Source organism: Humulus lupulus, chromosome 4 (genome assembly GCF_963169125.1).
Source record: "Humulus lupulus chromosome 4, drHumLupu1.1, whole genome shotgun sequence".
NCBI lineage: Eukaryota > Viridiplantae > Streptophyta > Magnoliopsida > Rosales > Cannabaceae > Humulus > Humulus lupulus.
The window spans coordinates 57,663,347-57,679,440 of NC_084796.1; the positions used below are offsets into that span (position 1 = coordinate 57,663,347).

General features: G+C 35.2%; 1 protein-coding gene across 2 annotated transcripts; it reads right to left on the bottom strand.

Annotated features, from left to right (window-relative positions):
* Positions 1–404: 404 nt before the first annotated feature.
* LOC133830460 (uncharacterized) lies at positions 405–12,865 on the bottom strand. Of its 2 annotated transcripts, XM_062260437.1 has the most exons (9): positions 12,526–12,865; positions 12,302–12,353; positions 11,157–11,205; positions 8,488–9,868; positions 1,993–2,679; positions 1,827–1,910; positions 1,679–1,754; positions 1,250–1,566; positions 405–962 (listed from the first exon to the last, which is right to left on the bottom strand). In XM_062260437.1, exons 4-9 carry the CDS (start codon positions 9,814–9,816, stop codon positions 747–749), a joined length of 2,709 nt encoding a protein of 902 aa, XP_062116421.1. In that variant the 5' UTR covers positions 9,817–9,868; positions 11,157–11,205; positions 12,302–12,353; positions 12,526–12,865; the 3' UTR covers positions 405–746. The 2 variants fall into 2 exon arrangements, with proteins under 2 accessions (XP_062116421.1, XP_062116420.1); XM_062260436.1 differs by lacking the exon at positions 11,157–11,205 and having other exon boundaries at positions 12,526–12,864.
* Positions 12,866–16,094: the final 3,229 nt, after the last annotated feature.

The window sequence follows — 16,094 nt, forward strand, 5'->3', positions numbered from 1 at the left end:
TGATAAAAGATAGCGGCGCCAATGGAGAGAATGGTAGTAATGTCGACGACAATGTGGGAAGGTGGTACTCTGCCACTGTGGGCGAGGTTGTGGTGGCCGTGAGTGATGGAGAAGGGAGAGAGAAATAGAAATGTGTGATATTGAATCTAATATTTTTAGGCCTACTTTTTAATGAGATTGGTGTTTTTGTCCAAAATATAGTATGGACATATTAATATTAATGAGAGGAATCTTAATGTTGGTATATTAAAAAATTTGACTATGAACGTGAAATTTCACTAGTACTATTACATACAATATGAATATTAGATGCAGTCATAGTATCAATTGTAAACAAATTATCGACTTCTCTCTATTTATTAATGAGAGGAATCTTAATGTTGGTATATTAAAAAATTTGACTATGAACGTGAAATTTCACTAGTACTATTACATACAATATGAATATTAGATGCAGTCATAGTATCAATTGTAAACAAATTATCGACTTCTCTCTATTTTTCTGGCCTCTTTCTAAATCCCGTATCTAATTTCTCTATCATCTCTCTAAATTCCTCACTTTCTATTTGTTCCTTTAGTTCTATTTCCACATTACTTTTGGAAACTCTTTTAGTGTTTTACAAACTCTGGTGAACTATTTGCAAGGTTGATTGATTAAACCCATTAAACACCATAAACTTTTGATGGTCAAAGCATGAATGCATCATCAGATCACATTCTGGTTAACATTTACATTTTGATTCTGGCTATTCACTCAGGTCATCATCAAAGTAATTTACTTCACCATCATCATCTTCGTCTTCATTCTCATCATCGTCGTCTGAAACAGCATCAACATTAGAAGGATTAACACCCGACAAAGTGACTAGTTCAACACATCCCTTCTCTACAGTTCCATCTTCATAATCGATCGTCTCATCCTCGTAGACATTAGCCAATTCCATTTCATTACAGAGGATTTCCTTTAAAAGAGACAGACAACAAATCTCAGTTACTCTTCCATATAACCATTTCTAAATGCCACATTCCTAATGCATGACATTCTTGTCCGCATATTTTTACTTGTGTGCAACTTGACTACCTATTTTTTTTGGGTCAAATATAAAAATTTTCATATGGGGGCTAAACCTTGTTAGACATTTTTTTGTCATTTCAAGTAAAGTCAAGAATCTAAACCACCTTGATGATGCATCATTGCAGAAAATAGTTTATATAGTATTTAAAAAATTAAAAGTTAAAACTTGATTACCTCGTCTTTTAGCACCAGTTTCTTATCTTCTTCACCAATCCAATCATCCAGCAAATGTTCTAACAATACGATGTCGAGTGAGGTTGAGCTACTGGACCTTTTTCTTTGGTGGCGTTCTCTTAGTCGAAGGTTGTAGTGAACATAAATAAGATCATTCAATCTTTCCTGAGCTAGACGATTGTGTCTCTGTCTGTATATTTGATCAAATACACTCCAATTATGCTCACACCCGAAAGATGAGCAGGTCTGACTTAAAATACGTACAGCTATCCGTTGCAGCTCTACACAACTTATCCCATGTTGTTGCCACCATGCGGCTGATAAGTTGGGCAAATAGAAACTCTGATCAGTATAGGAATAACATATGCATGCCTTTCTACCAGAAAGGCTGTATTTTCAAACTAGTATACAGTAACATTATGCTATTACCTGGATCAAGATCTGTTCTTGTACTAATGGCTAATTCAGTTCCAAAATCAGCTTTTGCAGAGTTATAGTCAGAAAGCTGATACATAGAAAATAATGAGAAAGCTTCTTAAGAACACAAGATCGTTAAAAGTTCAGTTCAGAAAACTACCTGCATGGACGCAGCGACCCTTTTAGCATTGTCTGGCTCCAGCCGAGTTATGCAATCATTCAGTCCACGAACAACCTCGGTATGCTGCACTTCGAAAGAATAAAGTTAATATTTGAAAAAAAAAACCATAGAATCAAGAATCCGCAGAAGTCATTGTTTCTCCTACCGCCACAAAATCAGGTTGATATCGATATGCTGGATTTAAGAAATAAGCAGCCATATAAAGACGGTGGTAGAACAATGAATTCCCGTGATTCTCTACAACATCCAAGAAAGGTCCATACTTGCTCCCATCATCACCATGAAAGGATTTAATAGCAAGCTTTGCCCTGTACATTTCATAATATATAGATGGCATAGAGAAGTTGTCACCACTTTCAACCTTTTGAAGCACTTGCATTATTGGGTCCACTGATTTAACAACAAAATGTACCTTCTTCCAAAATGTAGTATTTAGTACAATTTTTTCTACCTCTTTTCCATCACTTGCTTTGGAATACCCGGATGAAACCCATTTGCTTGATTGAAACATTCTTTTGAGCCCTATCCTATGGTCCAACAAACTCTGCAAGGTAACAAAACTAGAAGCACAGCGGGTACCAGCCGGCCTTAACAGTTCCTTCCCCTGAGTGAATTCATTCTTCATGAGATTTATCAACCAAATCTGGCTGTAAATGAACTTCGTAATCTGTTGTCCTTTTTCCATGCACTCCCCTACACATCTTATCTTGAGAAAATCTTCAAGCATCTGGTCAATACAATCAGTTGCACAAGGGGTCCAGAATAAGTTATTTCTCTTCTCTTCAAGCATCTTTCCAGCAGTTTTATAGGCAGGGGTATTTCGAGTTATAACCTGCAAGAAAAACAAAGGGTCACATGTTAGGATGCAAAAGGTTGAAGTTTAAAAAAAAAAAGCTAAATATCACGATAGAAATTTAGCCCGAGCCATGTGACAACACACTTGGCTTGTTTTAATTGTTTATTTAATAATACAAAAGATAATCAGCTGTACAATACATTTACTTTTCACTTTTCAATCTCTCTACAATCAAGAAATCATTCACTCCATTAATATTAAAGAAAAAGGAAAAAAGATCACTCACAGTTTTTAGAAGACTAAAAAGAAGACGCTCACTGCAAAATGGGTTTACCATGCAAGATGATGGTGTGATATTTTTTTCAATTCAAGTATGTTATCGTTTAAGTTGTTTCTGAATTTTTTTTCTCAAGTTGTGATCATTATTTATGTATTTTGATTTTTTTTTATTATCCTAAATCTTCAAAAATACCAAAACTGTGTCAACCTTGTTTATTTTTCTAAATAATTCAAAAACAATAAATGAGTGTTGCTATATATGGATCATTGAGTATTGCAAACAAAGGGAGTTATAAATAAAATCTGAAAGAGTGAGGTAACCACACCTCCCAAAGAGACATTAGAAGATAATGGAAATGGGCAGAGTCATTCTTGAGTTCTTTTTTTTGTCGCAAGTCATTCTTGAGTCTTTAAATTCATACAACTAGATAGAAACTAAACAAAAGGATAATCTCCACATGGGACACTTTTTAACAGACATAACATCACTTTATTCTCACGTAGCTCTTGGAGTTTTAAGTTGAAGTGATATATAGATATATATATATATATATAAATATATATATATTGGGTTCTAAGTTGAAGAGTTGCTTGAGTCAAAGAACGAGTCAGCTCGGAGTTGAATTGATTTGTATAGATTGGGTTCATATATATAATGATGGAAGGGAAAGAGATAACAATACAAAGAGAGATACAAATCTGTGGAAATGGAGAACAGAGTATTTGGTTTTCTCCACTTAAAATCAAAATCTATCCAGAAAAAAATTGAAATCTACCACTACCCATCATTTCCTCATCTTCCTTTTGGGTAACAAACCCAGAGGAAAATGGTGATTTCCTAAACCCATTTGTTTTTTTCTCACTTCAGAGATTGAATTTCCTTAAATCCATTTGTTTTTCTCTCTCACGTAAGAAATGATCCATGGATTAGAAATTGCTTAGCCTATGAGAAAAACTGCTTAGGCAGCATGAACATCAACTCAAAATGCATGAGGAAAAGAAAAAGAAAGTTGTCTAATACTCTGAGAAGAAGAATAGAAAGTTTAGTTTATCTAATATTTTAAAAAAAAAACAATAAAGAAAGCCCTTTCACGTGGCACACTTGAAAGCCTCCACCTAGATTGTGCAAAATTTTCAAGCGGGATAAATAACTGCACTCATATAAAATGGGTTATGGTAGGCACAAAAATGACATGGCATGACATGGACAGCCAGCCTTTAAGACCAGCCTTTAAGTCATTCTCTTTACCTTTTACAATTAGGCAATCTGTTATGTTACTATCCTGTGTAGAGAAAGGGCTGGGATTAGAGCAGTTGTCTAGAGACTGGAAACTAATTGGAAGATTTTAAGCCCTCGAAGTCTGTGGGATTACTTTTGCGTTCTTAAAATAACCTTTTTTTTTTACTAGAACAGTATTGGCTCTTGTGAATATGCAGTCTTTTTCTCAATCTTCTATTCTCTCTTTTTTTTCAATGTTTGCGTGCGTCTGTGCCTATCAATTGGTATCAAAATCCAGGCCAGGCAGGGACAACTATATGGTACAAAAGAAAGTGGAAGCTCTTGAAGAAAAGATGGAGATGGTCCAAGAAGAATGGCAAAAGGAAACCAATTCAGTTCGATCTGAAATAAATCGAATTCCAGAGATGGAAGAGAAGTTCATCAACAAATTCACCTCGAGGAAACCATGAGAAAAGTGTTTAAACAATTGGAGTTTATTAACTATTAAGGAACAATTTCAACTTCAAGAAGTGCCGCTAAGAAACACAAACAATTGCTCCCAAAGGAGACAGTGCCAATGACAAGTGGGATACCAAACACCTTGATCGAAACCAAACCATATTTGAGATTGGAACTACCCATCTTCAATGGAACTTATCCAAATGGTTGGGTATTTAGAGCAAACCGATAATTCACAATACATCTGATGACCGAGGTGAAAAATTGGAAGCAATATCATTGAGTATGGAGGGGAAAGCCCTTGCTTGGTATCAATATGTTAAAGATAGACTGAATTTTGATCTTGGGAAGCATTGAAACAACTTTTTCTCACCAAATTTTGTGGAGGAAGCCTTCGTGAGAAGTTTTTGGCCATTCGTCAGGACACCACAGTGCAAGATTATCAAGAAAGATTTGAAATCTTGGCAACCCCATCAAAGAGCTTAGCTGAAGTTGTTCTAGAGAGCACATTTTTGAAGGGACTGAAACCATCAATCAGGGAAGAAGTATGTATCATGAAACCCAAGAATTTGTTGGAGATGATGGAAGCAGAACAATTAGTCAAAGATAAAAATAGGGTTTTGCAATACACATGGGTCGCATCTAGATTTTCTAATTTGGGTGTATTCAAATTCGGGTACAAGAAGTTATGGGTCGAGTCACTTAATCCAGCCCTAAATTTCATACAACATTACCAAACCAAAATACAACATTACCATCGACCTATCTCCTAGCTTCAACATCGTCCTCCACAACAAACATTCACACAACATTCAACAGCAAAGCTACCAACCCAGTCGAAATTCCACTAACTCAACAGCTACCAAGATACCATCGCTACATAGACTCAAAGTATCAACGACACAAAAACATTGATCAGTGTTTTTGATGCAATAATAAGTGATTTAGAGGTCATGTGTGCAAAAATAGCTAGATCTGTGTCCTCATTGTTGATGATACTCAAATAGAAATCACCATCTTTCAAAACCTAGAGCATGTTGAAGGAGAAGTGAAGCTCTCTATGAACTCAATGATTGAGTTGCGTAACCGTGTTGATCGATTGTGGAGCAATGCACAACTTCATCTCCAATGATGTTGTCCAGCGTTTGGGAATTCCTATCTCAGCCACAATTGAATACAAAATCATCGTCAAAAGGGGAGTGTTGGCAACACAATCGACATTGGCAAAGGAGTTATGCTTACACTTCTAGAAATTGATATAGTAGAGGACTTCTTACCCCTGGAATTAGGCAGCAAAGAGGTCATTTTGAGAATGCAATGGCTACACAAAATGGGCATCATGATTGTTAATTGGCCAGCACTCACTGTGAAATTTCAAATTGGCACCACTACAATAACATAACAGGGAGAACCAGGGCTTTGTAAAACTAGTCTCATTGAAAGCCATGATGCAAGTAGTCAATCACGAAAGCCAAGGACTATTGTTGGAATTGGGAGCTTTGACGGTGGCACATAACAAAAATACATCACAAGAGGAAGCTCCACTAGCAATCCAAGATTCACTTAGTTAATTCCCTACAATTTTCAATGAGCATACAAGCTTACTACCACGACCTACGAATCACTCTACTACATAGAGAAGACACAGAACCTGTGAATGTCAAACCATATCAGTACCCGCAACTGCAAAAAGATGAAATAGAAAGGCTTGTGAGACATGTTAGGCGTCGATATCTTTCAACCAAGCCATAGTCCATTATCAAGCTCCATTTTGGTAAAAAAGAAAGATGGAAGTTGGAGACTTTGAGTTGACCATAGAGATTTGACTAGAGTTATTGTGCCTGACAAATTTCCCATACTGGTGATTGATAAACTTTTGGATGAACTACATGGCGCTCGCATTTTTCAAAACTCGATCTGAAATTCGGTCATCATCAAATTCATGTGACGCCTAAAGATGTGCCAAAGACAACCTTTCAAACTCACGAAGGCCACTACAAATTTCCTGTAATGCCTTTTGGCTAAATGAATGCTCTAGCCACCTTTCAAGCCCTCGTGAATGAAGTTTCCAAAGACTATCCATGCAAGTTTGTGTTAGTATTCTTCAATGACATACTACTCTAGCAAAATCATGGAGGATCATTTGGCACACTTACATAGTGTTTTTGAAACCTCGACATAACAATCCTTAGTCATAAACAACAACTCGAGTATTTAGGCCACTTTGTTTCAGCAAATAAAGTATCTGCTGATCCTACAAAGATACAAGCGCCATGCTTGATTGGCCTATCCTTACTACTTTAAAAAGCCTAAGAGGATTTTTGGGACTAACAGGTTATTAGTGAAATTTCGTCAAAAATTATTGGACACACAGCAGCCCCACTTACTGATTAGCTCAAAAAAGATCAATTTCGATGGAAGGCGGAGGCAAATAAGGCAATCAATACCCTCATAATAACAATGACATCTGTTTCAATTTTAACTCTCCCTAATTGCCACCTACAATTCATCATAGAAACGAATGCCTACAATTTTGGTATAGGAGTTGTCTTAATGCAAAATCAGCAACCCACTGCCTACTACAACCAAGTACTCACGCCTCAGAAACAACCTGAATTAGTTTAAGAGTGAGAGTTGATGGCCATTGTTTTAGCAATCCAAATATGATGACCTTACCTCTTGAGAACAAGTTTGTCATCCACACTGATCAAAAAAGCCTTAAATACTTGTTGGAACAAAGACTTATATAGGGATGGCAAATTTCCCGCTGGAGAAGGAGAATCACGCCCCTAACAAGAAGGGGATTCCCCACCTAACCAAGGAACAAGGTGAGAACGGACATAATTTTCGATCCCCAAATGTTAAACAAGGTGGGACAAGGATGACACTCCCCACCCCAACATGGCCCTATTTAGTTTTTTATATGTTTTTTTATGTGTTTTTGTAGTATATTAGTAAAGATTTTTAATTTTATTTTGGACAATATTTAGTATTTAAAACTTTTAACATTGTAATATTTTAATTTTTATGTAATCTATTTTTTTTATTTTTAATTTTATATTTATTGTTATTTTTTTAAATAAATGGGTCCTCGTGGGGATCCCCCTTCCAACAAGGATTCCCCGCTTCGCCCCCAATGGGGAATACATGGGGACGGTAGGAGCACTCCCCGCCCCGTTTCCATCCCTAGACTTATAGTTGATGAGCACCAAAATTGGATCTCCAAGTTATTGGGTTACAATTTCGATAGAGTACAAGTCAGGTCTAGAGAACAAGGTTGATGATGCTTTATCGAGAAGAGATGGGAATGTGGTACTCATCCTATTAGTCTCATGGCATGCTCCAAGGAGACAAAATACAAACAAAGATCGACAAAATCCCTACTTAAAGACCAATCAAAAGGCAAGTACAAGGCAAGGGCAAGGGAAAATTCCCAAAGTATAGTGTGCACCAAGACAAATTACTATAAGGTTAGTAATTGCAACAACATCACCTATGAAAACCCAACTCTTACAAAAATATCGTGCCAAAAAAGTAAAGGGACATTCAGCAATCTTTATGACATATCAACGCCTCTACCGTGACTTTTTTGGCATGGGATGCAAATGGATGTGCAAAACTTTGGTGCTAAATGTTCAATATACCAACAGAGCAAAATAGAGAAGGGGCTAGGATTAGAGGGGTTGTCTAGAGATTGAGAAATTAATTGGGAGGTCCCAAGCCCACAGGACTTATGGGGTTACTTTTGTGTTCTTGGAACTTGTATCTCTAGAACAATATTGGCTCTTGTGAATATATAGTTTTTTTTCTCAATCTTCTATTCTTTGTTCTTCACTATTTGTGTGCGCGTGTGCCTATCAAGTTAGTAGAGAACAAAAGAAAATTACCTGCACTACATTTTCCTCACCAATCTCTTCCACCACTTTATCAAGCAGCTTAAACAAACTAAAAGAATCTTCCATTACTTCAGTGGCATCTATTGAAGAAACAAAATAAACACCATTTGGTCCTGAAGACAAAAAGTTAATCAATGTCCTACCCTGTGAATCTCTCCAACTATCTGCCAATATAGAGCAACCAGTGATTGCCCAAGAAGCCCTGTACTCAATTAGGTAGTTTTTAAGGTTTGCAACTTCCTCCTGCAGAAATCGACCTGATGTCAGTTGGCTAGGAGGCCCTACTAAACCCTGTCCATGTTGACCAACCAATTCCAACATCTTATAGAAGTAAACAGAATCTGATGCTTGTAAGGGAACGCCTGCATGGTAGAAGAACCTGCAAATTGCAGAGATAACTTCCTTTCGTGGTTTTTTATTGGACACTGTTTTGACTTTTACTTGCCTATAACATTCTGGTGTCTGATCCATAAAGGTATTCATAAAAACAGAATCAAGTCTTGATCTTTTTAATAAAGGTTCAGAACTACTAGTTAGAGACATGTCCTTAATAGATTTTCTCCGATCTTTGCCAACTTTTCCATCACTGTCAATCATTTTTTCTTTGCTTCTTTGATGCAAATCAACTTCCTCTGACTCGTCCTCTTCATCATCAGAATCTGATTCTGCATAAAATGATGAAATTTCCTTAACATCAGCTCGTCTTTGTTTTCGCCCAGTACGATGCCATTTCATGTTGTCTTTCATTTTAACATACACTTCATCTGGAGCATGTTTACAAGGTGCTACTTCACCGGGAATTCTTGCTAAATGTTGCTTAAATCGATTGATACCTCCACTAACTATTTTCTCGCAGTAATTGCATTTAACCTTTTTCTTCCTCTCATCTTGAGCAACACAATGTTCCCAGCCAGGATCAACATATCCTAATGACCGAAGAGGAGTACAGTTACTAGCTAAATTCCTATTAATCATCAATTGTTTTCCTTTGCTTCTATACTCAACTTGCACCCCCAGTTCTTCATCATCATTGGAGTGGAAATTCAAATATGTTTGCCCATTATCTCTGGTAAGTCTCGGTTTCTTATTAGAACGGCATCCTTCCAAATTCTCCTTCATTCTCAAGTACACTTCCTCCGGAGCCTTATTACAATAGGTCACTTCTCCAGAAACTCGAGCTAAATGTTGCTTTAATCTGTATATTCCACCACTAACTATTTTTCCACAGTAATTGCACTTAACCTTCTTCTTTTTCTCATCTTGAGCAATGCCATGCTCCCATCCAGGGTCAACAAGTCCAATGGAACGAACCGGAGCCATCAGTTTCAACCATTCAGGAACTTGTAGAAATAACCCTTCTTTGTTTGGCTAGCTGCATCATGAGCAAAAATTATGATTCATGATTAAAACTTTAAAATTAGTAACATGCACGCAAAAATTAAGATTACAAAACAAGTTAATTAGCATTTAAATATGAGCAGTACACAAGTAAAAAGTAAAAAAGTAGTTCAAGATGCAATCCATACACCACAAACAAGGTAAGAGCACACAAATGTGGACATTTTTGGTCTTATCAACAGTACCTGGTTCTCAAACAAAAAAAATAAACCTCCCTTTATTTGTTCTTACTCATTAAGCACGTATGACATAGATATACATATAGATATAAATATATAATGTGTAGGTTTCTCATACTTGAATTGGAAAAAAATTGAGTTGGAATAAAGTCTCTGGTTATGGGTCTTCAGCATTAATGCAATATTACAATTACAATTGATGCAATCAAAAAATGGGGAAAAATCGAGGGAACTTTCGGGGTTAAGAGGGTGAGGTTGATAACCAAAGAAGAATCGAGGTGGGATTGGTCAGCAATTGAGTCACAATTGGGATGGCTGGGTTGGAAAGGAAGCAACTTGATTACTCAACCCAACTATTTTAGGGTTCGAAAAGGGACAACTTGAACATGTTAAAATAATAATAAATAAATAATTTTTTAAAAAAAATACTATTTTGGCCCCTGTATTTTGGCCAAATACGTATTTGGGCCCTATGTTTTGCTAAATTGCATTTCGAACCCTGTGTTTTGATTTGAATAATAGATCAAAATAGTACCAGACCTAATTTTAGTCAAAATAATTTCAATATAATATTTCATTCTCTAATTCTCAATCACATTTGCTTTTCTGAACCCATCGCATCGTCGAGGATCCAATATCTTATATTATATTTGAAATTATTTTGACTAAAATCAGGTCTGAGCACCATTTTGATCTGTTTTGCAAAACACAGGATCTAAAATGTAAGTTAACAAAACATAGGGTTCAAACAGTTGATCGCGTAAAACACAGGAGCAAAAAAAGTATTTTCCCAAATCAAAATGAAGTTTCATTTAATTTTTTGTAACTACCTAAAGGAATTTGAGAGTAACCCAATCATTTTTTTAATAAAATTCGTTTATAAATCATTACTTGCCATTAGACCTTTTAAATCAGAATATATCGTTTAAATTTTCATATCTATATATAAAACCCATATAATTGTTATAAAACGGAAGAAAATACCAAAGTGACATCAAAATGTCTAGTTGGTACTAAAATAAATTTGTGAAAAGGTTAACAATGTAATCATATATTTCCCCCAAAAAAAAATCGACTATAAACCTTTTAGGAGATTTTTGTTAGTCTTAGTTCATTTCCTCAATTGTATGACCTATATAGCAAGAGCAATAAAATAAATAAGCCTCGCACAATCACTCTCATCATTAGGGCATGGAAGGAAATAACATATAGATACATATAACAAGAATTTATCTTTAAATTTTCTAACGTGTCAGCATTTATGTCTTGCATATCCACTTCCTAACTCCTTAGGGGTTGTTTAGCATGCGAGAATCTAGAAAGTGGAACCATCACTTTTGAGGGTTGGATAAATAATCTCACCCTTTTGATTGAGATATATAATCTCATATAAATTGGATTATTTTGGGAGTTTGGTTTATTTATCTAGTCTCGAATTAGCACCGAATCTAGGATAATGACAAATAATATTTAATCCATTTCTAGTGTCATGCACCAAATGTGGGGTCCACTAACATATAGAAATCTGGTTGCAATACACCCTTCTGACTTAGTAAAGTGTTCCCACACAGAAGATCCTTTTCTTAGGAATGGGTGGTTTATCTCTCTTTATACCCTTTCCTAGTTCACCCTTATCAGTAGGAACGCTACTATCCTGTTAATGAAGTTCAATGGGTGGTGGTGGGTTAACTCCTACAGCATCAACAACATTTTCCTCCGTTTCCATCACCTAAAACATAAATTTTGGGCCAAAATATGACTTGAGATTTTGAGAATATGCCTATTTCGCAATCACACAATACTAATCAACAAGGCAACACACAAACCTAATATCCTCTACAGCAGAGCAACACACAATCCTAAAATCCACTATAGAGCAGCACACAAGCCTAAAATTCACTATAACAATGAGCAGTCAGCAGCACACAATCAACTAATCAAGCATATTTCCAATGCAGCAGTCAGAAGCAGCACAAAATAAAACATATATCCAATCCACTACTTTAATATATAACAAAATTAAATTGGCAATATACCTGATTTAAATTACTGAGATATTTTAATCTCAATACCAACATCAAGCATCACCAACAGCAAAGCAAAGCATAAATGCAAGAAAAATAATCAAACAATAAACAATGTAATTTATGATCACGACAATATACTAATATAGTATTTAAGGAACAATCACAATGATTAATATTTATATGAAAACAGAAAATACATACCTCTGGGCCCTAGATTTCCAAAGATCCTCACCAACAAAACATGTATTTTATTCTGCAAAATACAAAAAATATTCAAATAAACCATCACAAATCAGCCACTGTATTACTTGATCCAACAAAGAAAAATAAACCCTTTCATATTTAACTTATTACTAACTACTAACTTCATTGATCCAACAAAACAGAGTAGAAAAGAAAAAAAAAATCATATTATACAAACTTACTGCCGGACTGAAATCACCAGAGAGGGAAAAAGGAGAAGTGTGCCGTGGCCGTGCCGTGGTGGTGCGGCTGAGGACTGTGGTGGGAGCGTGGGGAAACGCAGCTTCGAGTGGTGGTGCCTCGTACGACTTCGAGTTCGAGATTGGAGCTAGAGAGAGGGGGACAAAGAGAGATACAGATAAGTTAGGGTTTTTTTTAATTAAAAAATAACCATTAAATAAAATATATATTTAAAAAATAATAATAAATAGAATTTTTGCACCAATATGATTGTGCCCGAATTTCCCATTACTAAAATATAAAGTGAATTTTTAACAACGGAAAAATTTCGGTGGTATGATATGATAGTAGTAATAATTCAGGAAGGAAAAATGTTATATTTTTAAATACAGATTTGGGTGTTGCGAGTCCAAAAGAAATACATTCTACACCTGACCTATACCGACCAAAGTCGATCCAAACCCGGCTTTGGGGTGCTTTGGGCGAGATTCTGGGTTTAAATGTCCTCCCTTAAACCATCCTCAATGTAATATATAAATTTTTTACTAAATTTAGTATAAAATATGAGTTAATATTATATTTGACTCAACATTTTGTAATTGTACTTCGATAGACAATATGCAAATTAATACAAAAAATCAACAATATATTTAATATTTATTGAGAATATATAAAAATCAATTTTTTATCATTTTTTATTGTCCAAATTATATACTCCAAGTAATTAATCATTGAAAAAAAATAAAACATGTTATATGGATGGTCATTAATTGTCAATTAATAAATTATAATAATTGGTGGCAGTGTAGTAAATAAACAATAAAGAATTTATAGTATGTCAAATTTGACCATTGTTATATCTTGTGCCAAATTTGGCACAACTTTTAATACGTGCCAAATTTGACACACTTTTTATCACTATTGGAGTTATGATTTTTTTCGAATAGGACAAATAATATTTTTCCCCTTGAATTATAATCTTTGTAGAGTTTTGCCCTTTGAATTTTTTTGCATGGCATTGAAAATATAGAAACCATTGAAAATTTGCACCTTCAGTTGCATTCTATTCATTTTTTGAACGGTTTGCTGATGTGATTATAGGTCACATGCATAGTTGCAGTATAAGAGTTTATTTAACTAACTGGAGCTAGTCAAATTCTAATTTATTGGTGCTAAACATACAAACATTAGCTCTAAGAATGCATATACATACTCCTATAATTTATCATTAGACTACCATTTATGCATGTAATTTTCGTTTGGACTCTCGAATTGTAGAGTCCAAGAACTTTACTTAGCTAGTTAGATAGTAGTAGTAGTAATAGTTAGTAATAGTTTTAGTATATTTATTACTGTGGATTTTGGTTCAAGTCGGGACTTAGTTGAACACTCGTAGCAATACTTATAGATTTTATAAGTTTAACATATAGTTTAAGAATATTAATTATAACATAAGGTTTGATTAATATAGCTGATTATGAAGATGATATTTATTATACAATAAGGTTTAGATAGAACCAATAAGATCATGACACTTGTCATGTGCATGTTTATTGAGAAATTAAGTATTTTTGAGAAATAGTTTATTAAGAGTAATATTTGAAAACCCCAGAGTTTGCCAGCAGCTTTGAAATCGTTATAGGACTCAGTCAAAGTTGTTTACTCAATTGAAATTAGGCTGAAAAAGTGCAATTACGTGTATAATATTTTAGCGTATGCCGATATATCGCAGCTCTAAGGGGCGATATATCGCCACTCGGGGAATACGAAAAACATGTAACTTCGCACGAACACTTCGACGAGCCTCAGAAATATAAGCCCAGGCGATATATCGCCTACCATGGGCGATATATCAGCTCTAGGGCAAGGTTTTTGAATAATTTTGAAACCGAGCTCTTTTTATTCCATAACCTCTTAATAAGCCCAGAATCTTTTTGACCGAGTCTCAAGCCTCTGCTGAACAATTATTCAAATGTTTTTCAATTAAATAATCATTATTTTATTCAAGCTAAAAGAATATATTTTCATTCTTGAACTCTATAAATAGGACCTAGTACCGAACCATTTCTTTCATTCTTCAAGTTGAGTTCAGAACCTTCAAGCAGCTAGGTTTACTTTAGAGTGTTAAATACTTGGGTTGGGGTTATAAGCTTTATCATCTTAAGCTTATTAAACACTTGGGAAGTAAGGTTAATAGTGTGTTTTTATATAAAGGTGTAGTTCGGTTCTAGTGTATTTAAAGGTATTCCTATCCCTAGTTCATTTCTGTATGTTTCATTAGTTTCTTATAGTTTTCTCTACTCAAATCCTAACTCATTGTTTTCCCTTCATGGTTAGGCAATTAAGTTCTTTGAACTTGAGGTTTCATTTCGGTAAGCTCTTCTTCTCGGTGGTTTAGATTCATTTTTCATCTCCTTCTTTTAGAAATACTCACCTTCTCATTAATGGTTTTTAGGAGTGTTCCAAAATCCCGTCCTTGTTCTCACATCCCGGTATTTGGTAAGGAAAATAGGATAGTTATTATATGCTTATATGATTATGTTATAATATGTTTTTATATGTTATGATATATATATATGTTTTGGGGCTTATAGTTGCTTAAATAGCAAACCCCAACACTTTTATGTTCTTGGGGCTTATAGTTGCTTAGCTAGCAAACCTCATTGTATTTTAAGGCTTATAGTTGCTTAGTTAGCAAACCCCAATGTTTACCATGTACATGGGTTAGAATTGTGATGTATAGTTTATGTTTATGTTTATGTTTGTTGACTCTGATTTTGGTCAACGACACGGAGTCTAGAAAACGACTGGAAAGTAGTATAGAGCTTGAGAAAATAATCTAATAGAAAAATAAAGAACACAGAGATTATAGTGGTTCGACCCCAGTGATTGGTAATGACCTACGTCCACTTGATACTATTATTAATATTGAGCTTCAAAGGCGTGATCAAAGAACTAGGGTTCCTGAGTTTCACAGACCTTAGAAGAAGAAAATAATACAAACGATGGATAATAGTAGTATATTCCGAAAGAAAAAGATCGATCCCCTTCCTTGAGCTATTTCTTGTGTATTTATAGGCTCAGGAAGAGTTACATGAATTAGGAAATAACATATATCCTTAATAAATGGATCTGCAGGTCATAATGAAGAGATATTCTCAGATATCATCACAACTGTACAAATCTTTACATAAATGAACGGAGTATACGATCAGGCTAGTCGTATATAAAACTTGATCTTTTCATGTGGAAATAATGTTGGTCGATAGGCGAGCCGTATCTCTGCTACGTGTCCACCACGTGTCGAAAATCATTGCCACGTCATCAGCAGCTGATTTATGGATAAACATTTGCCCCCCAAGTTTATTTATTGTGACTAGCAATAAGTAAACTTAGGAAACTAACTTTTCGTATGCCCTACGAAATCTGTCAGAGCCTCTCGCGCGTTCTTGAAAACTATGACCTAATCACGTCCATCATGCCTTTTCAGTTTCAAGAAACCTTTCTGATGGCTGTTACACTCCCCCATACCTTGAAAAAGGAAACTCATGATTACCCTTTTTCGGCACAC

What these genes read in the sequence shown, in the direction of transcription:
- LOC133830460 (XM_062260437.1), bottom strand. Translation starts at nt 9,816, where the DNA reads ATGGCTCCGGTTCGTTCCATTGGACTTGTTGACCCTGGATGGGAGCAT. An exon ending in GGGTCGCTGCGTCCATGCAG is followed by an intron (nt 1,755 to 1,826) that starts GTAGTTTTCTGA and finishes TCTATGTATCAG; the next exon opens with CTTTCTGACTATAACTCTGC. An exon ending in AACTGGTGCTAAAAGACGAG is followed by an intron (nt 963 to 1,249) that starts GTAATCAAGTTT and finishes TCTCTTTTAAAG; the next exon opens with GAAATCCTCTGTAATGAAAT.